Here is a 24,339-nt window from a genome sequence, read left to right as displayed (position 1 = left end):
AAGCCCAGAGCCACCCGTAAAAAGCTGCTGTCAGTTGTTGGCAACCTTGTGAAATTGCTCGATTCCAAAGGCAGGCCTGCCCGCTACTGCTCCTAGAGACTGCACGCTGGGGTTAGGCAGAGGGCCTCTGGAGCGTCAGGGTTTTAACATTCTCTGGTTTTGACTGATTAGGAAAATATTCCTAAAAAGTCAGCACATGTGTTTAGTATTTCAGCTTTGTATGGTTTTTCAGGGCCTTGCAGGTATCTATTACCAGCAAAAGCACTCAGAATTCACCAGTTGGAACAGTTTGCTGCTATCCAAAAGTGCTTCCTGAAATGGCTTGAACATTGGAATGAATCCAGAGACCCATGGCCCTACCAGTCTTATTCAGGCAGGGGCAGAGGAGCACAGTCAACTTGTGGAACTCCTTGCTGGAGGATGTTGTGAAGGCCAACGCTATAATGGTTCAAAAAAGAACAGGATACATTCAGGAGGATGGATCCATCAATTGCTATTAGCTGGCATAGGCAGGGAGGGTGTCCCTTGCCTCTGTTTGCCAGAAGCTGGGAATGGGCAGCAGGGGAGGGATCACTTGATGATTCCCTGTTCTGTTCATTCCCTCTGGGGCACCTGGCATTGGCCACTGCAGACAGGACACTGGGCTAGATGGATCTTTGGTCTGACCCAGTCTGGCCGCTCTTCTGTTCTCACCTGATGCTCTCTGTTGGAGGGCAGGCAGGCAAAAGGCCTCAGCTCCCAACATGCGCCTGACCATCTGAGCGCTTTTGAAAATCTGGCGGTACTTTGATGATGTGGGTGTCTCCGTGAATTTCCTTGAGGCCGAGTGCTTTCATCGTGTAGGCTGTACATTTGTGTTCAGCAGACAGTGCGCCCTTCCACCGATTCTAGCTCCAGCTGCAGAAAGCGTTGTCAGGGCCAGAGAAGAGAAGAGCCTGGCTGAGCAGAGAAAAGGAGGAAAGGATCATCTTCATCCTGGTAGCTAGTGCGCAATGTGTCGATCACTTGCATAATGCTGCTAGCCCTGTGGAGCATGGAGCTCCAGTTTCCGAAGGCTGTGCTGGCTTCCCACTGCCGGGTGCAAAGCCCATATACTAAGCTCCATTGTTTTGGTTTTGGCTGTTTGTGACACGGGCTCTGTGTCTTCACAATAACTAATGGCAGCAGGGTTTCTGGGCAGGTCCCGGATTGGTAGATCTGGATACTGCAGGGGGGATGCTACAAGTTTTGGGAATTTTCTTTCCCAGTGTGTCCATTAGAACCAGAGTTTGTTGACCTCGTAAGGATCCTGCATGTTTTGCCTGTGGGGTGATCCTGAGGAATGTGATGAACTTTACTCTGGCATGGTATTTTGTTTAGCATTTGTCAGTAACAAGTTTTGAGTTCCTGTAATGTGCCTAGAGATTGTCTGATAGGCACATTTAATCAACCCTAAAATATCTACAATCAACTCTCCCGCTAGGTGTTGGGTAACAGAGTCGAAGAGGTTCATTAGGAAAGAAGTTCAAGGATTAGAGAGATGTCAGTTATATGGCCAGGAAAAAGGGACTCTGCCCGGAAGAGAACCCTTCCTGGCTCTAGCTATGGAATGACGACTGAGCACCAGAATACTGAATTCTGTCCAGTGAGGTTCACGTAACAGAGCAGGACAAGGGGATGAGATTTAAGGATGGTAGATTTAGGAGAAATGAGAAAAGTCGTCAGTAAAATGCAATGGAAGGACGTATTAAAACCTGTGGGTATGGAGAAGCCATAAAATGCACCGCAGTGAAGGTTCATTAGGACCAGTGGTTCTCAACCAGAGGTATGTGCACCCCGGGGGTATGCCGAGGTCTTCCAGGGAGCACATCAACTCGTCTGGATATTTGCCTACTTTTACAACAGGCTACAGCATTAGCGAAGTCAGTACAAACTACAGTGTCACACAGACAATGACTTGTTTATCCTGTTCTCTATGCCGTACCCTGACAGGGAAGTACAATATTTATATTCCAATCGATTTATTTGATAATTACATCCTAAAAAAATGAAAATGTAAGGAATTTTCAGTCATTGTGTGGCGTGAAAGTCTAAGTAAAAATACTCTTGTACTTTTAGTAAGCAAGTAGTTTTTCAGTGAGGTGAAGCTTGCGGGTGTGTGTCTTTCTATCTATCTATCTGTCTGTCTGTCTGTCTGTAGCGCCCCCTCTCCACCTGGTTACCTTCTTTTAAAGCCAATCTCCTTTCAGGTTCGGATGGATAGGTCTGGGTTCTTCTGGATCCCGCCACCCACTCAATTTTATTCTTTCTGATTGATGTACTTGGCAGTGCCTCCACCCCCCTCACTCCTTCCTAGCAGGGTCACCAGGGCAGCTTGGGAGGAAAATTCTAGCCCAGGATAATCCCCACGTATTTGCCAGATAGTTGGAGACTCCCAGAAAATAACACAAACACATACACTATAATAAACACAATTATATTAAACAGGAGACAATTGTAACAGAACAGGGTAAAACACTATTTTTAGGGTCACCGGTGCCCAGCAACTGTGAGGTTAGTGTCCCATTGGTACGCGTACTTTGTTGGGGCCCTTGATGACTGTTGACCACACAATCCTTCTCTGCAGAGGTTTAGCAGTGGAGCTGACTAGGTCCAGTACAGCCCAAAGGACTCACACATGGGAGAAGGCAGCAAATCCCTCCACAGTTTAATATGCTGCAGGTAATAAAATCCCCACACAAATTCCCTGACTTACTAACTAAAAATTGGTGCACTCACACACTCCATGAATGACCTCAGGTTGAGAGATGACTCAGTCTCTGCAAAGGGCTGCTCTCTTCTCACAGGGGTCCTCTTCAAGCAGGAACCAGGCTGCTTCTGTCCCAGGATTTCCCCTCCCCGTGAAGGGGTGCAGGGCTCAAGATGCAGGCCACACAACTGCACCAAAATTCAAACTATAGCCTCCCAGCCCAGCATGCAGACCCACCCAGCAGGCAGCAGCCCTGAACTTGCTGCTAGAGCCGAGCTGACCATGCGGTGACTGGTCTCACCCAGGGAGCCGGAGCCAACTCAGCCTGGCGGGGGAAACCTCCCAGCAAACTCCACAACTGGAATCAACAGGGGAGACACAAACCCAGCTGAGGGATCCTGCCTTCAGGTCCCTCGAGGCCAGTTCTCAGGGGAACCCTGCATGCAGGCCTGGGGCTTACTAGCTCCCACACAGCCAGCCCTCCCCTTTTCCTGGCTGGCTCCAGACTCCCCTCAACAATGGTCTCTCCTTCCCCCCCGGGAGGGGCATCTCACTCCCCATGGGTTGCCGGGCAGACTCTGGCCCTGGTAGGGAGGGGGAGCCAAGGCAAACTCAGAGCCTCTCCCTGAGCTGCCAGCAGACAAAGCCCCGGGAATCCAAGCAATCTCCTTGGGGGTTACACATCCATCCATCCCTCCCTCCCTCCCTCCCTCCCTCCCTCCGTCCGTCCGTCCGTCCGTCCGTCCGTCCGTCCGTCCGTTCAGGCGTGTGGAAAGGATGAGAACCGCTGAATTAGATGGTGATTTTCCAGAAAAAAGGAAGGTGAAAGGAACTAGAATTAGTCAGGGTGGCTTCACAAGCAACAGCTCAAAGATGGGAAACGAAAGCTGAGAACCTGTCTGGGAAATTGAAATGGGAGAAGTACAGCGCCCCCTCACTCTGGGGAAAATAAGGCATCAGCCTGCGGGGGGAAGGGGAATATTAAAGAGAATCAGAGGCTCAGCATACTTTGCATTTGATAACATTGTCCATCTGAGGAACCCAAAGAGCAAACATGAATGAATCACGTCCCATTAACATCTTGTCCAATAAATTCGTGTTACTGTCTCCTTTGATTAGAGGGGAGACTCCGAGGAGGTTAAATGACTTAGCCCAAGGCCAGGCAGGAAGTCAGGAGTAGATTGTGTGCCCCACACATTGCTCCAGGGGCCCATCGGGACACAAAATGTGTTGACCAGGCTAGTGGAGAAGCCCTGGTGGCAGGGGAAGGGGGGCTTACAGTGCATGGCGCAGTGTGATCCTCGGGGGCACTGCGGCCCACAGGCAGTCGCGGGTGGGCTGCCATAAAATAGCCCAGGTGGGAACTGCTCTGATTCATGCAGGTAGCTTTCTCAGTTCCCAGAGTGCTCCAGAATCTGGAAGGCACAAAGGTGAGCGGAAAGCCACCAGCTTCCTGTCCGGAATGCAGCTTCTTGCTGTGCTTCCTGGAGCCGCGTCACAGACTCACCCCCACCCCGCCCCGATGACTGAGCTGGGAACAGAATCCCGATCTTCTGACTAACAGCTGCTCTAATCAGGGGCACTAGCTGGCCTGTTGGTCATGGGGAGGCTGGTAAATCCTGACCCAATGACTGAGATCAGGGCTTGAAAAGGTCGCGTCCCTGGATGACTAGGGAGCTTTCTTGGGCAAGTGCTGTCAACTTCTGCAAAAGCCCAGCCTTCGTTTCTTAAATTAGGACAGTCACTCTTCTGTTTGCAAGGTTCATCTTCCCCAGCCAGAGGCGTCTTCCTGAGTCTGGTGACAGACAGGCAGCTCCAGTGTCTCTGCTGCTGCTCAGAGCTTCTGTAAGCTTCAGAACCGTCTCTCCTCACCTCCTTTCTGTGCCTGCCCTGAGTCTCCCAGGGGACTCCGTTTTTGATTGCTGGGGCTGCACAAAGCTGCCCGGACTGGCCTGGTTGGTTTGCCTGGGCACACCTTAGGGGTCTGGTACCCGAGTGTCTCTGCCTCTCAGGCCGACAAGTAACTAGTCAACAAAACTCTGATTCCTCTGCCGGACCCAGCAGCCATATACCAATAGTATACGTCTCTTGGACTCCACTTGAATCCAGATAGCTGAGCATGGGGTTGATTGAGGGTCTCCGAACCCATGTCCTCTAGGAGGTTTGGAAGATGTCTTCAATTCATCTGGCCCCCAGATTCGTGGCACTACTTAATGTACTTTTATAGGTAATTTTGGAGCGTTGACAAGCAATTCTTAAGCTACTTGGAACTCTGCCAAAAATTCTTCTCTTGGCCTAAATTGAATACAAATCTTATGCCCATATCTGCGTCTTATCAAAAGTTAGGAGTGTGGCAGCAGTGGGTGACGATAAAGCTTACTTGCGTTCAGTCCTCACCTTTGCATTGTAACTGGTGCCTCCGTAATAGTGGCCCATGTGTCACTGGCATATCACTAAAATGCAGGAGGAAATGGAGCCGGGAGCTATAACCAACCTGGGCTTACAGAGAACAAACTGTACGAGAAACACGTGATGGTTTTGTGGATAAAATGACAAAATAGCTGCCTGAAACGAGCCAGAATGCATGTATGTCGATTTTAGCAAAATCACGTGGTACGCTATCTTGGGAAACCGTAATGCTGCAAATGAATTGCAGCTGGCAGGAAAGCTGACCCACGGCTTGAAAACTGGGTGGAGGCCCATTATGAGTGGGTCATGAAAAATGGCAGCGTGCCAGATTTCTGGGGGAAGGTGCAGTTGTGGTACTTGCATGTTGCCAGTTGCCTTACATAATAGCTAAGTTTTGCCAAGTCTCCAACGGGTTGCCGTGTTAGTCTGCATCTGGAGAAACAAGGGGCAGTCCTGGGGCACCTTAAAGGCTAACAGATATAGCTGGGCACCAGCTTTCATGGCCAAAGACCCACGGAGTGCCTCTACATGAAGTGGGCCTTTGGCCACGAAAGCTTTTCTCAAATACCTGCCAGTCTTAAGGTGCCGCAGGACTCTTCATTAAGATTTGCCACTAGCGAATCTCAGCAGTATTCCGGGTGTTTCCTATTGTAATTAAACAGAGTGAGCAAGGGAATGCTGTGGACTCCGACGTACCCAGAGCTGTTCATCTTAAGTCAAGCTGCATGTGGGTCAGTCCCCTCTCTGTCACAGGGTTCGCGTTAGCTCCACCCAGCTCCCCTTAGAGTTAGTAGACAGGCTCCCACTGAATTCAGGAGTGGTTTAATTGGCTTTCTCCGCTAAATTAGGGCCCAAAGGGCCAGGGAGCGGTTAGAAAAATGACATTTTGTACCCCTCTCCCCAGTGATAGCACGTGCCGTACAACAACTGTACAATGTCCCACTTTCCCTCACGGGACGGAGGAGGTTTTGGCCTTACCCTGCAGCACAAAATGGGGCTTCTGCCCGGAAGGCCCATTAAGGAGGCAGCACTCAGCTCTAGGGTTGCCAGATGGTTTAACCAAAAATACTGAACCCCCCCCCCCCAAAAAAAGCCCCACTAACGAGGAAAAAATTCTGTTGAGAAAAAAAAAAGGGGGAGACCAAAGTTGAAGTTGTTCAGCAAAGCAAAAAAAAAAAAAAGCGCTGCACCTTTAACTGGCCCCGGGCGCCTCACGCCCCTCCCCTCGCCAGACGCGGCAGGGGAAGATTGTCCCTGCCAGGCTTCCGGCCGAGGGAAACAGGAAATACTGGATATTTTACATGTCCGGTATTGTCTGTTTTTTTTACCGGACGAGGGACGTGAATACCGGACTGTCCGGGTAAATACCGGACACCTGACAACCCTACTCGGCTCTGTATAGGCCGTGCATGCCCTCGCCGAATGGAGATGCTGAAATCATGTTTCGGGCCTCTGCACGAGAGCGTGGAGGCTTATGTTGGCTCTGGGCTCTTGCTGTGAAGGGAGGCTCCATAGACACAATTGCATTGATTTGTTAGTAAGGAGCCTTTTCTCATTCTGGCCAGTTTCCTGAGGCCGTGGGAGCGCGTGCGTGTCCCCTGCTAGTGACTGGCAGGAGCTTCTCCGGCTCCTGGGGCCGAGGCGTGCGGCGTGCGAGTGGATGTTCCCGTGCGACATGGTGTGTCCCGGGCTGCCATAGGACGTGCACTAGGGCTGTGTCCTGCCCCGGTCCTGACTGACTGCCCGTGGCTGTTCCCGTAGTGAGCCCTGGGCCCGGCTTGCCTCGTGGTGCCAGCGTCAGTGAGAACCTGCTGTGTGGAAGTGATTGGCGGCGTGTGCCATGCTGGATACATAACACTGTGAGTAAGGCTGCCCCTGGCCATCGTGCCTGCTTTGTGCGGGTGCCAAGGCACACCGGGCTGGTCCTGCCCTACAGGCAGCCCAGGCAGTTTTCTAGGGCAATGGGAGTGAGGGGGCGGCCCAAATTAAACCTGGCAGGGAAAAAAACAACAAAACCCTTGCCTGGCCGCACCTTGCGCTGGGTCCTAATGCCCCTCCTGTTTCTTGCCCTCCCCTACTCCTTCCTAAGCAACCATTGCTCAGCCCTGCCCTCGGGGCCCTCCTCGCCGCATTTCCCCCTCCCTGCACGGACTCCACCAAGCACAGGTGTTAGCCGAACCCTGATGGAGGTGCTCAGAGCCTTGCCCCTCCAGCGTGGGGGAGAGGGCCCCCCTCGCGTGGGCTCCAGCAGGCGATCTTCTCCCCGGCGTGAGTCAGTGCAACCCTTGAGCAGAGGCAATGTGCCATGCGGAGCCAGGGTCTGTGTGCATGGGCCTGTGTGCGCCCCTGGGGCACTGCGGGCAGAGCCTGAGTCATGGGGGGTGGGCAGGGGGGCGAGTGAGTGATGGGAGACAAAGGAGGAAAGGAAGGCAGGAGTGGCTCAGTGGGGTGAGCGAGAGCGAGATGGAAGGGCAGGAGCGAGGGTGAAAAGGCGGCAGAGAACAGGAGGAGGTGGAGGGGTTGGGCTGCGCAGGGAGAAGCAAAGACAAGAAGGTTCTGCACTGGAGGAAAACCAGCCAAGGAGGGAGTAAAAGATCCCCCAGATCCAGTCGATGGAAAGAAGTGAGAGTTCCCTGTAAGCTGAGCGCATAGGCGGCCTTCCAGGAGAGATTCAGATAGCCCCAGCAGAGTGCCCATAGCAACCGCGGCTGGCAGCCTGTGTTGCTACCGGTGGTGCACATCTGCACATGCCTTGGTGTACACAAAATGTATTGCGCATATGGATGGAGTGAGTTTTAACAAATGTTGCATCAGCAGCAGTGGAAATTGAAAGTAACTGGCTCTGTTAAAAGCTGTGCAGGCGGGGATGGGCAGGAGGGGTGGATGCGTATGTGGCAGGGCGGGAAGGGAGTTGAATGCACGGTGCTTTGCCCGGGGCAGCGAGGATGGAGGGCGGGCCCTGAGTACCAGCACTTGGTGAGCTTGGGTGGCGCTGTGTGGGGAGCAGAACGAGAATAGGCGCTGTGAGGCTGTGCACCGGGAGAGCATGCCGGGGGGTGTTCAAAGCCCTGCCCAATTCATAGCCAGCTCGCCCTGGCCTCCCACCCTGCCCGTGAGGAAGAAGACGCGGAGGGAGGGGACATTAGGCGTATCAGCCACCTTGTGTTGCTGGTAAGAGACGTCACGCTTGAGATTCGAAAATGACCTGATGGGCTGCCCAGCCTGAAATCCCTTGACCCTGGGTTTCAGAGGTGCTGAGCCAGGGCAGCGGCTGGAACTGTGGGTGCTCAAGGGGGCTCTGTGCTTCCTCCTCTCAGAAATGGAGGCGTTGCTTTGCTCAGAGCCGCCCCCAGGCCTAGTCTTGCTGCACGTCAAGGGCACTCAGGAGCCAAGCTGTCAAGGCTGATTAATGCAGAATTGGAGGTTCACAAAAGTACCCCAAAACCTTCTCTCTCCAGTCTTTGGTATAAAACTCCCCCCCCCAAATCCTAAAAACCTAGTTTTAGGGATAAATCCGCTGCCACCATCAAGTGCTTTTGAACCCACAAGCAGGGATGGACACTTGGAACCAACCCCAGGGGCTGGTTTGAAAGAGCTTGAAAAGAAATGAGAAAATACAAGCTGCCGTCTGCAATTGCCGCCCTTAGTCAGAGGCATGCAGATCCCACAGACAGACGCTCCAGGACACAGAAATGAACCAATACCAGGTCCAGTAATAAAAAAGAAAGAACTTTATTTCTCAAAACAATACTCCTGTTTCAAGCATAATGAGTAGAAAGAAAAGTCACCAATGAATACACTCACGGGGGACTCCCATGGGCCAAACTTAGTTACAAAGGAGAGGAAACCCCATTTCTAAATGCACAGACATCCCATTCCCATTCCCAAACCATAAAACAATAAAAGCTAACGGATTGATCTAGACTTTGCCCTACTTACAGATGGTGAAGAGTCTTTTCTTGGAGAGGGACATGTTGTCTGTCCCCCTCAGTATCTGGAGAGTCAACTGAGGGAAAAACCAAAAATTCCTTTGTCAGTTTGAAATCCCTGTCTGCATTTCTATTGGCTGACTGCTGCCTGGCTAGGTACAGTTAACCCCTAGTCCCCAGGCTGCTGGCCATCCCTCGTGACCATGACACGAGCGCACTTGGAAAACGAGGAGAAGGCTCCTGAGTGGAGCAAGGCCTAAATCCCCAAATTCTCCTCCAGGCCATGTGCAAAGCTGGCACCCAGCATGGGGTCGTGTGCAGCGGGGCCCGCTGGAGGAAACGACTCCCGCTCTCGGCGAGGAAGGGAGAGGCCTGGCTGAGGCCTGCCCATTAGCGCAGCTTGTGTCCGGGGGGCGGGGGGATGCGGTCTGGGTATCCCTGTGCAATGTGTGTCGGGGAGCTGCAAGGGCTCTCTAAAGGCATTGCGGGAGGGGGAGGGACCCAGGAACCTCGCTGCGTGAGCAGGGTGGTGATAGCTTGGGGTCACACAGCAGGCATGCGAGTGATGTTGGAGGAACAACGGAGGAGATATCCCAAGGCACAAAGGGGCAATAAGAACTGGGCACCATTTGTGCCGTGGCAAACCTTCCCCGTGCGTCTTGGAGACGCTCCGAGCCTCTGACATTCATAGAGAGGTGGGGCTGGAAGGGATCTCAGAGGCCCTGTGCTAACTAGCCCTAGACCAGCCCTGAGCGGGGTTTGTCAAACCTCCAGTGATGGGGATTCCACAGCCTCCCTCGGTGCCCGTTCCAGAGCCTAGCAAGCTGTAGAGTGAGATGTTTCCCCTGTGGCTGTGTCCGTTACTTCTTGTCCTTGTACTTTCAATGGGCTTGAAGAACGGTAGATCCTCGGCCCCTTTCTAACAGCTCTTCATGTATTTGAGGACTGTTATTGGGTTTCCCCTGGGCCGCCTTGTCTCAAGGCTACCCGTGCCTCGTAGGTCAGGCCTTCTAACCCTTCCCCCGTTCTTCTCACTCTGCTCTGCACTCTCTCCATTTTGGACCCCAGGCGAGGCTTCACCAGCGCCAAGTAGAGCGGGACAGTCTCCTCCCGTGTCTTGCCTATCACCTGCCTGTTAATACACCCCAGGAAGAGCGTCCTTTTTGCAGCTCCGTCAGGCTGACTCCTTTTCTATTTGTGCTCCCCTATAATCCCCAGATACGCCGACTGCCTCCCCAGCTCTTCCCCACTTTTGAGTTATGCACTTTTCCTTCCCCAGCGTGGTTCTTGGGATCTGTCCTTATTCCATTTCGTCTGGCTGATTTCAGACCAATTCTCCAATTTGTAAAGATGAGTTTGAATTCTAATCCTGCCCTCCAAAGTGCTTGCAACCCCTCCCAGCTTGGGGTCACCTGCAACATCTATAAGGGTATGTCTACACGAGCCACCCTAGTTTGGACTCATTGCAGGAGGAGTAATGGTAGTTCGAATTAGGAGCTTTAGTTTGAACTACCTAGCCCCTGCCGCGTGTAGCCGCGGGCAGGTAGTTCGAACAACTGGGCATTTAAAAAGCGGCGCCCGGAAACATTCAAATGAAGCCCGGGATATTTAAATCCTGGGCTTCATTTGCAGGTTCAAATGCCTACATTAGCCTCCCTAGTCCGAACTAGGATGGTAGTGTAGACATACCCTAAGAGTTCTGTCTAATCCAGTATCCAAGTCCTTACTTACAATACTGAATAGTACTGGATCGAGGTGATCCCCCATAGGATCCCTCTGCATGTGCCCTCCTTGCCTGACAGCAAACCATTGGTAAATACTCTTTGAGTACGATCTGTCCACAGTTTTGCATCCTCTTTTATAGTAACTGCACACAGACCACACCCCTCTAGTTTGCTTATGAAAATGTCATGTGTAACTGTGTCAAAAAATCACGGCAGCAGTTTCTCCTCTCTCCACTAGGCTAGTAATCCTATCAAAGAAGGCTATTACGTTGCTTTGGCATAATTTATTCTTTACAAATCCATCCTGGCTATTACTTACAATACTATTATCCTCTAGATACTTACAAATTGGCTGCTTAATAATTTGTTCCATTATCTTTCCAGCTATAGAAGGTAGGCTGATTGGTCTATAAATCCCCAAGTCCTTATTTCCCTCTTTTTAAAATGATAAGTATGTTTGCTCTTCCCCGGTTCTTCGGGATTGCACTCATCCGCTGTAAATTCTCCAAGAGAATTGCTAATGGTTCAGAGATTGTTTCAGCTAGTTCCTTAAGTACCCTAGGATGAATTTCATCGGTCCCTGCAAACTTGAATACGTAGCGAAAGATTCTTTAACATCCTCTTTCCTAGTTTGGTTTTCTCCTTCCCCTGGTTGTTAATATTAATTGTGTTATTGAAGTAAAATAGGCATTAAACACCTCAGCGTTCTTGATACTGCCCATTATTAGCCTGCCTTCCCCGCTAAATGGAGGAGCTTCACTTTCCTTCCTCTGCCTTTTGCTCCTAATTTCTTTCTAGAACCTCTTCTTATTCCCTTTTTATGTGCATTGGAAGGTGTAACTGATTTTGTGCCTGAGTCCTTCAGAGTTTGTCGCTCCACACTTGTGGTGTTCTGTTGTACTCCGCCGTAGCAATTTGTCCGTATTTTCCCTTTTTGTAGGATTTTTTTATTATTATTTTCAGGTCATAAAAGGACTCGTGATGGAGCCATATTGGCCTCTTACAGATCTGGCAAATTTTCTGCACTATCCTTGGAAAAACCCAACTGAATGAAGTTTAAGTATCTCTAGGGTCCATTGTAGTAAATGCAAAGTTTAGGTACTGTTGTGGGCTGGGGTTGTGTGTATCCTCTCTGGGGGCAGATGGGATGTGAGTTCTGGTTGTTCAAATGACTAAAAGGCGACCCCATTGCCACCACCCTATACTGGAAACCTACTGATCATTATTCTTACCCACATGCATCTACCTGCCCTCCAGGACACATCACATGGTCCATTGTTTACAGCCAGGCTTAAGATACAACCGGATTTGCTCCCATAGACAGAGACCAACACCTACCGGATCTCGACCAGGCATTCTGAAAACTTACATACCCACCTGGGGAAGTGAGGAACAGACTGACAGAGCCAGATGAGTACCCAGGAATCTGCGTCTTCAAGTCAGGCCCAACAAGGAAAACAACAGATCAGCACTAGTCATCACCTACAGCCCCTCCCGCGCATCACAGACAGTCTGTCCTGGAAAACCATCCCTCGCTCTCACAGGCCTTGGGAGACAGGCCAGTTCTCACCTACAGTCAACCCTCTAACCTAAAGCAAATTCTTTCCAGCAGCCACACGTCACACTTCAGACACACTCACCCAAGAACCCACCCCCACAATAAACCCTTGGCCAACTCTGTCCACACCCCCACAAAAGCAACACCATCACAGGGCCTAAGCACACAAGCCACAATTACAAATTGCATGTCACAATAATACAGGCATTGATAACGTCCCTTGGATAGGGCCTCGGCTCTGTTTTCACACGTGTTGGTAATGTGAAAACCCCCAAAATCTTGGTGCCTCCCAAGCCAAGATACTGCCCTTGCTCCGTAGAGCTTACAAATCTAGGGCTTGGCCTACGCTTACAAATGAGATTGACCTATTTCGAGACATCCCTTATTCCTCGTGGAACGATGTTTACAGCGATGCCAAAATAGCATGTCTGTTATGTCGAAAATTATTTTAGCGGACGCATTCCTTGGATGCGGGGTAGCTATTTCGGGATACTTCCGGTATCCTGGAATAACCTGGCAGTGTAGACATATCCTTAGACCTCCTTTGCCGCGCATGATTTTCCAACTCCACTACCGTGAATGCTCCCACGCAGTTATAGGGACCAGGAAACATTCCCCGCACTTAATCTCTTTAAGGAAGAAGCACAGAGCACTTACCAATGCCCTGCCACTGGGGGCAGTCCCTAGGATTTGGGGAGCCCTAGGCCGTGCCCCTATGCCTGATGGCCACCCAGAAGGGCGGGGGATAATGATTTTTTTAGAGAAGGGATTTTATCATCTTTGGCCAGGCATGGAGGCCGTATTGGAAATTGAGTTTTACGCGCCGATCCCGCGGCCTGACGCAGTCAAGGCAGAAACGCACCGGCGCGGGCAAGAGCCTCGTGAAATAGCTTCATTACCATTTGAATGGCGCGGGCACAGGCTGGATGTTCTGCTGGTCGCTCGGGCAGGTTCCTTCACTTTTAAGTTAACTAGCTCCTCCCCGTAGAGCCACAGAACAGGGATAGAAAGAGGCAGGTGGATGGACAGGAAGACCCAGCGGTGCCTATAGGGCACCCCTGGGTCTTCATGCCTATGCTTATTCTGCATATGGGGAAGGACGGCTCTCCCTGTATCCCCCCTCCCAGTGGCATGGTTCTCACACTCTCCCCCTGCACTTGTTTCTTTGGCTGCAGCTACCCTGCCTGGCTCCTTGCGGCAGCGTGGCCCAGAGGGCGTCTGTGGGGAGCCATGTGCCGCAGGGAAAAGCAGGCTGTGTCCACACCAGGCTTCCTCAGCAGGGAGCTGCCAGGGTCTTTCCTTGCAGCCGGAGCTTTCCTGGACGGGAGACACTCCTGTAGCAGGAGCTGGTGTTGCTAAAAGCAGCCGGGTAGACATGGGCAGGCACAGAACTGCATAGGGTCCGTATCCCCAGGGCTGTGGCGTGTCTCTCCGTGCCTCAGCAGTGCTGCGCTGTCCACACTGCTATTTATGCCCATACTGGGGGCGTGTGGCGGATGTGCTCTGTGCACTGCTGAAAGGAGGCTATAGTGTAGATGGACCTTTCCCCGCCTGCTCCCTTTCCCTTCCTTTCCTCCGGCACGTGTTTTCTTGTGTTGCTGGACACACTGGGCCAGAGCCTCAAACCGATTTACACTAGCTACCTGCACTGACTGCACCGGTTTATACCAGCTGGGGATTTGGTCTGCTCCCTGTCCCATTCGCTTCTCTGCAGCCTTCGCCCGGGGGCTGCCTCCAATCTCCAGAGACAGCGGCCGCCCGCTGCTTTCTCCAGCTAATTCTCCGGGGCTGGAGTGTCCCGTCTCCATCCAGAGCTGAAGGGTTTTTAAAGTTTGATCACGCTTGAGTCAGCTGTTTGGTGTAGGCCTGCATAAAAAAACACAAAACTTCCTTCCCCAGGCATGTAGGCAAGATTTAAAACTGTGCCTTCCAGGAGAATCTATAGACTTTTCAGTACATTGAGCATATGTCTTGGCTAGTGTTATTACTTGGCCTCTTTTCTTTTGGATATAAAAATCGTCAGTAAAGAGAGTATTTAAAAATCCCCAAGAGTCAAGGATTATTTATCTTGGCAAGACAAATGAGAGGAAATATAACAAGAGGTTTGTAAAATGATGACTGGTATAATGAAGTCCAGCTGATTTTCTGCCTCCAATTGCTGTCCCATATCACAAGGACAGACTGCACAGTGAAATGAAAAGGCAACAAATATATATTACATCGTGGAAATACTTTATCTATGACATACAATTAACAAGTGGAATTCACTGCTGCAGGATTTAAAGACAATTAAAAACACACTTTCTTTTAAAAAGCAAAGACTTTCTTTTAAAAGGCAAAGTTTAAAAAAGGACATTTCCAGAGAGAATGGGTGGTGCGTTGTTAAGTGTTAACCTTATCCAATTTTCTGAGTGCATAGTTAATAAGTTTATTTCCCTTCTCTGAAGCGTCTAATAAAGGTAACGCTCAGAGGCCGGTCTCAGACTAGAAGTCGACCTGTCTGGGTGTTCCACTTCCTAGGGGTTTGTAAAGATCTCGCCCACTCAGCTCTGTTTGAAGCAGAATATAAAACAAGTTTATTAACCACAGAAGTGCAGAGTTTAAGTGATTCTAAGTAGCAGGCACAGAGCTCAGAGTTGGTTACTTAAGAAGCAGAAAATAACCCCCCAGTCTAAGTTCTACAAACTAAACAGGATTTGAATCAAGCGACATCTGACCCCTGACGGATGGTAGAAGAAGTCACAAATCCTCGGTGTGCAGGCGCAGACTCTCTCCTGGCCTGGGAGCACCTTCCTTCCCAGGCTTTGTTCTCCAGACTGCTCCAGGTGTGGAGGTGGGAGGGGAGTGAGGTCAAGTGACGATGTCACTCTCCCTCTTTTATAGTTTCCTCCCCTCACTGGAAAGCTCTTTTGCCGTGATGTCTAGCTGGTGCTTGGTCCTGCCGTGAGGGCAGGGGACTGGACTCAAGGACCTCTCGAGGTACCGTCAAGTGCTATGATTCTGTGATTCTGTACCTCCAGCTGTGGCCCAAGGCCTCCTCCCTTAGCTGTTTGCACAGGTGGGGCTTTCATTGTAGGAGCCCTGTGTGGCTGTAGTGTTGACCACCTGTACCAGCGCTTGTTTCAACCTTCCCCTGTTAGCAGCAGAAGAGCTAATGCTCTTAGCTCTTCTGCTGCTATGAGTCCATCTCCAGATTGTACAGAGGGAAACTTGACTGTATAACTTACCTTGCACTAGGGATGTAAATCCTGTTTAGTCAGGTAACCAGTTAAACATTACATTTAACCAGTTAACCACTGGCGAGGCCGCTGGCTAATCAACACCCGGCTAGGCCGCTGGCTAACTGACACCTGGCGAGGCTGCTGGTTAACTGGTTATCAGTAAGCATCAGCTGGGGAAGTTAACCCTGTCTTGCACTGTGCCCCTTACAGAAGCAGGTTTTCACACTGGTCTGATTTCTCTCTTCCCAGCGGTTCCTCCGAAACTGAAGAAACTGAAGAGCCCAAACGTTCACGTGGGGGAAAAGATTTCGCTGAAGTGTGAGGCTACTGCGGGGAATCCCCAGCCCTCTTACAAGTGGTATAAAGATGGCAAAGAACTGAAGAAGAGCAAGGACATCCGAATAAAATACGGGAACGGCAAGTAAGTATGCAAGGTGATTGCTTTGCATTGTAATAGTTAACATGGGTCTGGTCCAAATTCATTGGCTTGCCTCCTGCCAGCAGTCTTGCAGCTGTATCTGTTTTCCCTGTACTCAGACCTCCTTCTGCAGGGAGGCTGTCAGATTTCACAAGCTACGTAGGCTAGTCTAGGTTGGTGTTTGGAGGGGAGCTCACCAAAAAACTCCTACGTGTGTTTTCAGAGTTACTATTAAGGGGTGCTCTAAGGTGGTGTTGGAGGGCAACGTGCTGCTGGAAGACTGAAACAGGCCAGTTTCATTAAAGTGGCAAGTTTTTTGCAAGGGTAGCATCGTTAACTGCAGTGTCCTGGGCAAATTCCATCACCGATGTCCTAAGCGTGACTTGCAATTTCAATTGGGTGCACTGCTCCTCTTCACTTCCTGCGCTGCACTTAAACTGTGGTGCACTTTTGCACTTCCTCTTGGCTCAGGAGAAGGCCTGGGGTGGCAGAGGGACCAAGGAGAATGTCCAGAAAACCACACAGACAGTTGCTGGGGCAGAGTCATTTTACACGCCTTGCTTGGCATTGTTTGCGTAGGAGAATCCTCCCAGAGCAGCAGTCTTCCCTGTAAGCTAAGCGCTTGGGCGGCCACCCAAGAGAGATTCAAACGCTGCCCAGCTGATTAGCAGAGCGCTCACCACTGGCAGCGTGTGTTTCTACTAGTGGTACACAGCCACACTGGCCTCAGTGCGCATAACAAAATTTATTCCACACATGGATGGAAAAAACTAGAGGGAGCACTGCAAGGCAGCCTTGGGGCCTGTGTAACAGGCTACAAAACAAGACACACTGATTGTAATGAAGCCATTCTATATTTGGTGAGAACCAACACCATCGGAAGATGAATATGTCATTTCTTCAGCATAATGACCTTTACCAGCCACTCACCCATTGCTTCTGGCATGAGACGGACTATGCCTTGGGCAAGTCTTCACCGCACTGTGCCTCAGTTTCCCCAAGTGTAAAATGAGGATAATTACACTGACATCCTTTGTAAAGCACTTTTAGATGTACTAATTAAAATCTCTGCAGAAGCTGGTTGTGGTTAATGCATTCATGATAACATTTCTGGGGTCCCATGACACCAGACACAGTATCCCCTTGCATCATTTATTGGGGTGAATAGAATGGAGCCATTTATTCAATGTCCTGGAAGTACTGGATGTTAAATATTTTCCATGACACTTTCTCCATGGATAACCCTTTGGCGTGACAGAACAACCGACTGATAAACAGGAAGTAACTGCAAAGAGGTGGCAAGCGATAGCAGGAGTCGAGAAGGGTTCTCTCCTGCAAGGCTTGGGAATGTGGCAGCCGACCAACAAGCCCCGCAGGCGCTGAGTCACCATAATTTCACAATTAGTCATTTAGTGTTGACATTTGATGTGTCACGTACCTTCCAACCCATCCATCCCTAGCTTGGTACAACCTGAGACAGCTGACAAAGCAAGAGACTCTAAATATAGAGCTGGTTGGTCACTTGGAAGTCTGAACGTTAATTTTCAGCTTCCCTATCCAGTTACGGTGTGTGTCGAATGTACATGTTAAGATTAGAAGTGATTACAATCAAATACAACACGTTGAGCCATTTTAGCCCCTTCCAATGTTAACTGCCTGCCGTTAGAACAATCTTACTCCTCTTCATGCTGATTGTTCTGTGGTTGAATGGAAGTATCAGTACAATCTAACCGTGGCTCTGAGGCCAGCCCCCTCTGTAATTGTGTATCCACACAGTCTGAAGGCAATAGTGCACAGACTAATATTCACGGGCATCTAGGATGTTATATAGAAATTATCTGTGAACATCCTTGGTAGGCCCAAAGTGTATGGAACTGCATGTGTGTTTCTCTCTCCCTGTGGAGTAGCTACAGGGCTTTGTTACCACGGTACCCGAGCGCCTCACAATCTTTTATTCATTTACCCTCAACGGCCCATGAGGCAGGGCAGTGCTGTTACACCCATTGAACAGATGGGAGAATTGAGGCTCAGCAAGTTAAGGGACTCTTCCCAGCTCTCCGGGGAAGACTGTCTTAGAGTCCTGTTTATCAGACTAGCTCCGTAACCTGTGGGCCACCCTTCCACCCTTTCTCCTCCCTCAACCAGCGACCTTCTCCTCCCACCGGCTGGACCATGTTCCTGCCTCTCTCCTTGGTCCCAGAAGCCCTCTGCTTCCTGTTTGGCGCCCTCTGACACAGAGTGAGGCTGGCAGGCTGGAAGCAGATGGCTTCCCACTTGCCCGGAGCATGCCTGGGGACCACGGGGACGTGTGGCTAGTGACTCCCGTAACTGAAGTGACAGCGTGAGACAGAGCCAACCCTCATCTCTCGAGATGCTCCTGTCAAACCACAAAGCGGCATTTACCCCTTTCCAAGGCACCAGCTTGGCCTGCAGCCAGCGACGGGCGAGACCAGCACTTCCTTCTGACAGAATCAAAGGCCCCAATCCTCACCCGGCCCAGTGCCAGAGTCCGGCCGTGTCCAGATCCTGAGGTCTCCTGACCCATCCCAACCTGCCCCCCGACAGACCTCCATCCCAGGGCAACTCCGCCTTTGGCCCCCAGCCCCGCTTCCAGTGAGAGCAGCGTAAGTGCACCCCTGGCGTTTCTGACTCTCCCTTCCCAGGGCTGGTTCCCAAGGCAGAGGCAGGGACTACTGGAAACATGCCTGCCCCTGCCCGGATGAGTAAGATTCCACTTTCCCTCCTCTGTCGCACACACAGCGCTAGGTGGCTGCTGGCTCGCTTAGCTGTCGGGTGCAGGCAGGCAGGGGTTCGGCAGCGATACGGGATGTTCCCCTCTGCACTTGGCGGAGAGCAGGCATCCCCATTCAAAACCCAGGTGAAGGATCCGGGAGCTGCGTGTTTGTCTGCAGATACCTCGCCCATCACAACTACGAGTGTTCCAAACCAGGCCCTAGGGGAGAGCAGGGGGCCCCGGGAGAGAAGCCAGGAGGAACTGAAGGCCATCCCTGCTGAAGGGTTCCCTGAAAGCAGCAGGAGATCCCTGCTCTGTGCTCCGGGGGAACCCAACCAAGGTGGCCTTGGGAATGTCTCTGAGCCAAACATGGACATAGGACAGGAAGAGATCGCCTGGACCCAATGCCTTCTTTCACAGGCAGCCCCGTTGTGCCCGTATCTGGCTCCACATTCCAGCTAAGTAAGTGCCCACCTCCATGACTGCTATGCCACCATGGCAAAATAGCCGAACCCCTGTGGGCATGTCGGCCTCCTGGCCAGGTGGGACCTCCTGGGGCAGAGGGTTCAGATCCGTTTCCCTTTGGGGGGTGACGGGGAGAGAAGATCTTAGCCAGGAGAACAAGGAAAGCCTCTCTTCTTGCAGAAAGCAGCGAGGGCTGTATCATGCTCCCACAGCGTGCGTTTCCGGTTCTAATCCAAGGGGCCCGTTCACAGTCAGCGGAACGCTATTCCGTGCACTGTTCGAGCCAGGCCAAGGGCATCCGGGCATTGCACAGAGTTGGGCTTTTTGGTTTTTAGGAATCCCGCACATCTCCGAGGGATTGTTCGGTCACAGCCCCGTCTCCAGTTCTTTGCGATCCTCTTGAAACAGTTGATTCTCGGTGCAGCCCAAGAACGGGAGTCAGGAGACCTTGATGGCACCTCCCTGTCGCACCGTTTCTCCACTTCTCAAATGGGGGTGCACGCCTTGCACTAAGGTGCTGTGAGATCAAGAGGTGAAAAGTGCAATGGACGCGCTAAGGGCTGGTAAAGAGGGAGGGGATGGAGACTTCTTCATGTCCCCCAAATGGGAGCCACATGCCATGAAACCGAGCGTACGGCACCAAGCAGACTAGCAATTACCTGTAAGTCAAAAGCTCAGATTTCTCATCAATTATCTGTCCGCGTTGTTAGCTACAAGCACCACCTTCCAGCGCCAGAGGGCAGGGGTGTTGTCTTCAACGAGTTCACAGGAAGGAGGGGGAAATTCCCCATCCCTCCTTACTGAACTGCATGTTCCCCTGCTAATTAGGAACAGGCTTGGGCCAGCCTGCTGTGCACTGGAAGAAAACCTGCCTCTTGGGTGCAAGAGAGTATTGGCTGGCGTCGCATCACCTGCTACATTGAAATACCAAGCCACTGATGGGACTGGAAAGAGCGGAGTGAGCTAAGCTGTATTCAGATCGCCAGAGCAGACCTTCCACCGCCCAGGCTGCTCCGAGTCTGGTAGATCTTTTCCAACACCCTGGGAAATACAATGACGATTGAGTTACTCTGCTTGTGGTGCCTGGCCACGCGGTCCAGCCCTGGCCGGGACAGGTGTGCGGGGGCTCCCGTTTGTCTAGGAGCAGGAACTGTCGCTGGCATTTCTAAGCTCTTCGTTGTCACGAGCTCAAACCAGAGAGCGATGCACATGGCTCTTCCCGGGCTCTCACGCTGGGCGGCCTGCTGGTTCAGGTTGCTTTTCTGTCCCAGGCTTGAGGCGAGCTCTTTGCTGTGGCACGAAATGTCTGACTGAGACGGCGAGGCTTGCCCGTCGTGCGCGTGACGTGCTCTGGATGCTCCGTTCGGACGAGGCTGACCATTGGACGAGCCTGCCGAAATGTAAACACCTCTGTAATTTCCCCCTTGGGGTGTCTGCGCTGCACTGTCTAACCCTGGTGCACTGGGGTCTCTCAGCTGTGTGAATGCATCCAGACTGTACCAGTACCGGACACCTAGTAACCCTAACCAAGCAGGTGGGGCTTGTTGGGCGGAGGAATGGGGTCAGCTGGGGTATGGTAGGACACCTGGCTGGCTGAGGGCAGCAGCTCATGGGGTGCTCAGCATGGGGTTGCTCTTTCTCCTGCCTCGCTTCAGTCCTGTTCTGGGCTTGCCCCCGATGCCGGCTCCACCTCTTGGCTCCAGTTCCGGGTCCCCACCCCGGCTCAAACCGTGGAGCTGGGCTGCGGGTCCCTGGCCCTGCCTTGGGGGTTGTATTCTGGCTGTGTATCACACTCCACACATAGGAGCTGGTGAAGGCCCGGTGTTCCCTAGCTCGAGAGATTGGGAGGGTCTCTAGTGCGTTATGCGAATCAAACTGCTCCCTGCTCAGGGCGAACTCCTGCAGGCTAGGGTTGCCACATGGTTTTTAACCAAAAATACCAACCCCTTCTCCCCCCCCCCCCAAAAACACCAGGGAAAAAATTCCGTTGAGGGGAAAAAAAAAGGGGGCGACCAAAGTTGTTGAGCAAAAAAAAACAACAACCCCCCGAGAGTTGTTAAGCTAAGAAAATAAAAAGCAGCACGGCCCCTTTAAGAAATGGTTTTGAGGCTTTGTGGCCCTAACAGGCTGCCGGCGGCTGTCCGTCACCTTGCCTCCCTGCTCCGGGCCGGACAGCTCCCCTGCGGAACCCGGTGACCACCTGGGATTTTCTCCTCCTGGCCGGGAAAAAATCAGAAAGTATCGGACATTTTAGGTGTCTGGTATTTTCTGAATTTTTTTACCGGACAGAAGGCGAAAATACCGGACTGTCCGGGTCAGTACCGGGCACCTGGTAACCCTACTGCAGGCCCCTCCGTGCCATGGCCCTGGGTCTCGGGTTACAGCCTCGCCCGGCACCTGGGCAAGGTGGGGGGAGGACTGCTCCATGCTCTTGAAAGGGGTGGGGCGGGGCCTCAGGAAAAAGGGGCGGGGCCAGAGCTAGTGGGCATGCCCCCCATTCTCACTGCTTCCTGGAGTGTGCCACGCGGCACCCCGGCCTCCCCAGGAATGCCTAGGGGCCGCCCAGGGCTCTGGGGGCAATTTAAAGGGGCCAGGCTCCAGGCACCACCACTACCGCAGTGATGCAGCAGCCAGCGGCCCTGCGCCCTTCTGAATCACCAGCCCCTGGGCAGCTGCCCCTCTTTGTCTGCCCGGATTGTCTGTTCCTGTTAAACACAGTCAAATAAAACTCGAGTCTTTTCTTTAAACGGACTTGAAGCCCCCGCCCCCACGTTTCCAGGTTCCCACCTGGGCTGCTGGAAGCTGGACCTGCCTCGGGACGGAGTCCATCTTGCTCGGGAGCACCCAGGCTGTGCCTTGGGGGCAGCACGGGGGCGCTGTGGGGTTCCCCACGTGGCTTCATGCTCTGATTGATGATTGACAAGGATGCTCGGCCCCGAAGGGAGTCCAGGTCCTTCAGCTAGATTCTGCAGGGCAGGGGGATGTGTAATTTCCATTCCTTCCTGTGCCGCCGGCCTCGCCAGCTCTGGACACGTCAGGAGCCCCGAGCCGGGCAGTGAAAGGCTGCTGGTGGCGACAGCTGCATAGCCAGACAGCGCAGCGTCATCTGAGGAGGGTCTTAACCCTGCTTCCTTGGAAGTGAGGCAGGGCAGGGCGGTCCCGCCCGCTAGGCAAAACATGTAGCGACGTGAGGCACCACATTTCATAATGCCCAGTGCAGCGGTGTGCTACCTCTGGGCCCCGGCTGCCCCATCCCCCTCCCGGCTCAGTTCTGGTCTAGCTGCCCCTAGCTCCATCCCCCGACTTGTCCCCCCAGCTCAGCCCCCTCCCAGGCTGGAGGGTGGAGCAGGGGGCAGCTAGAGAGAAGTGATGTTTTCCCCTGAAAAGTGCCCTTCTCTCCGGCCGGCTGCACGGCCGCCTGCTTCTCCTCTGGCTCGGCTCCCTCCTGGCCTGCTCCTGGTTGCCAGCTCGCCTGGCGCAGACGGACATGATGTCACTACAGTAAATGGCGTTTGGTCTGGGAGAGTTGGCACCGGTACTGCCCATGGCTGCAGCCTCCCCCGCAGGGGTCCTGGCCCTGAGTCGGAGCCAGGGGAGAGTAGGCGGGTGAGCTGAGGGAGTGTCGGAGGTGGCTCCCGGAGCCCCAGAAGGGCGCTAGTGGCAGGAGAAGGCCTGGCAGGTAAGGGGGGACAGGATAGAGGGACCCCAACCCTCCTCCCCCGGGCGAGGATGCTGCTTGTCTAACCACTTTCACACCTCATTTCCCGCTTTTGTTCATTTTCGGCCATTTTATGTTTCCTGTTTGCTGCCTGTTTTTATTGCCTAATCTCGACATTGTGCACTGGAATACAAAACTGCCCGGAGCCATGCAGCTGTGCATTGTTTTTCTACCCTCCAGGTGTGTCTGGCTTTCAAAATTGTATTCTATAAAAAGTGAACAAAATGTCAGGTGAAGAAATAGGTTGGGTCAAGTTGGGAGAAACGTCAGGGTTGTGACTCATTTCTGAACCAGGTGCTTTCCCGTGGCCATGTTCTCCACACAATCCTTTATACTTCCTTCTGAAGCCATTGATGGACCTACCCTCCATGAATTTATCAAGTTCTTTTTTGAACCCTGTTAAAGTTCTGGTCTTCCAACATCCTCTGGCGAGGAGTTCCACAGGTTGACTGTGCGCTGAATGAAGAAGAACGTCTTGTTTGTTTTAAACCTGCTGCCTATTCATTTCATTTGGCGACCCCTAGTTCTTGTGTTATGAGAAAGAGAAGGGATAGATGTTTGGGCCAGGGCCTCCATAAGATGAGACCCCCACGAAAATCTGTGCCTGCACACACACCCCCCATTTCACTTCTCCTTGTCCCCTGCTAGCAATAGGGGTCAGGGCAGGGGCTTGCCCCATCCACATACCTGGTGCTTCAGGGAGTGTGGCAGGGGCTTCTTCTGCTCCGCTGACCAGTGCTCCCAGCAGGGGAGTTGGGCTACAGCATGGAGGCTTGCAAGCCCCCCCAAACCTACTCCCCTGGCCCATCTGGAGCAGTGGGTGGAGACTCGGCTCCCCTGGACTCTGAGCCGAAATGATTCAGAGCAACCCAACCATAATATTCTAAGCAGCATACAAAGGCCACAGTATCATCGGTACGGAGGGTTAACAAACCCAACGGTGTAGAATAATGGAGTTGCACCAAGGATGAATTAGAACACGATCCTGGCCCTTTAGCTGAATGAAGAGAACATGGGAGCCAGGGTGCTGCCTTCCTCAAGAAAAATGCGATGGTTTGCCTGGCGGGTAACACTCCTGAATGGATCTCAGCAGGGAATGCGAAATGAGCGAGGAGGGAAGACTGAAAGAATTGGGCTTGTTTGGTTTGGAAAGGAGAAGCTGAGGGGGGACATGAGAGCAGCTTTCAGGTATCTAAAAGGGTGTTATAAGGAGGAGGGAGAAAATTATTCTCCTTGGCCTCTGAGGACAGGACAAGAAGCAATGGGTTTAAATTGCAGCAAGGGAGGTTTAGGTTGGACATTAGGAAAAGCTTCCTACCTGTCGGGGGTTAAACGCTGGAATCTTAGAACTGGAAGGGACCTCCCAGCAGGACCAAGAACCATCTAGAGCATCCCTGCCAGGGGTCTGTCCAACCTGCTCTTACATATCTCCAGG

The 24,339-nt window shown here is 52.2% G+C and overlaps 1 protein-coding gene across 6 annotated transcripts in view; it reads left to right on the top strand.

The window, feature by feature from the left end:
- The window catches only part of NRG2 (neuregulin 2), a 198,824-nt gene that overhangs the window by 83,168 nt on the left and 91,317 nt on the right, over positions 1–24,339 (top strand). For all 6 annotated transcript variants that reach the window (XR_016346987.1, XR_016346986.1, XM_075900097.2 and 3 more), the window contains one exon: positions 15,819–15,990. Coding sequence is in view for 4 of the 6 variants with exons in the window: in XM_075900097.2 (XP_075756212.1) it covers positions 15,819–15,990 (172 nt within the window). In the remaining 2 variants the exon portion in view is untranslated. The remainder of the gene's footprint in view (positions 1–15,818; positions 15,991–24,339) is intronic.

The sequence above is a fragment of the Pelodiscus sinensis genome, chromosome 16 (assembly GCF_052426305.1).
Source record: "Pelodiscus sinensis isolate ZL-2025 chromosome 16, ASM5242630v1, whole genome shotgun sequence".
NCBI lineage: Eukaryota > Metazoa > Chordata > Testudines > Trionychidae > Pelodiscus > Pelodiscus sinensis.
Note: the sequence above shows the minus strand (reverse complement) of the source record. Positions and strands in the feature narration are given on the sequence as shown.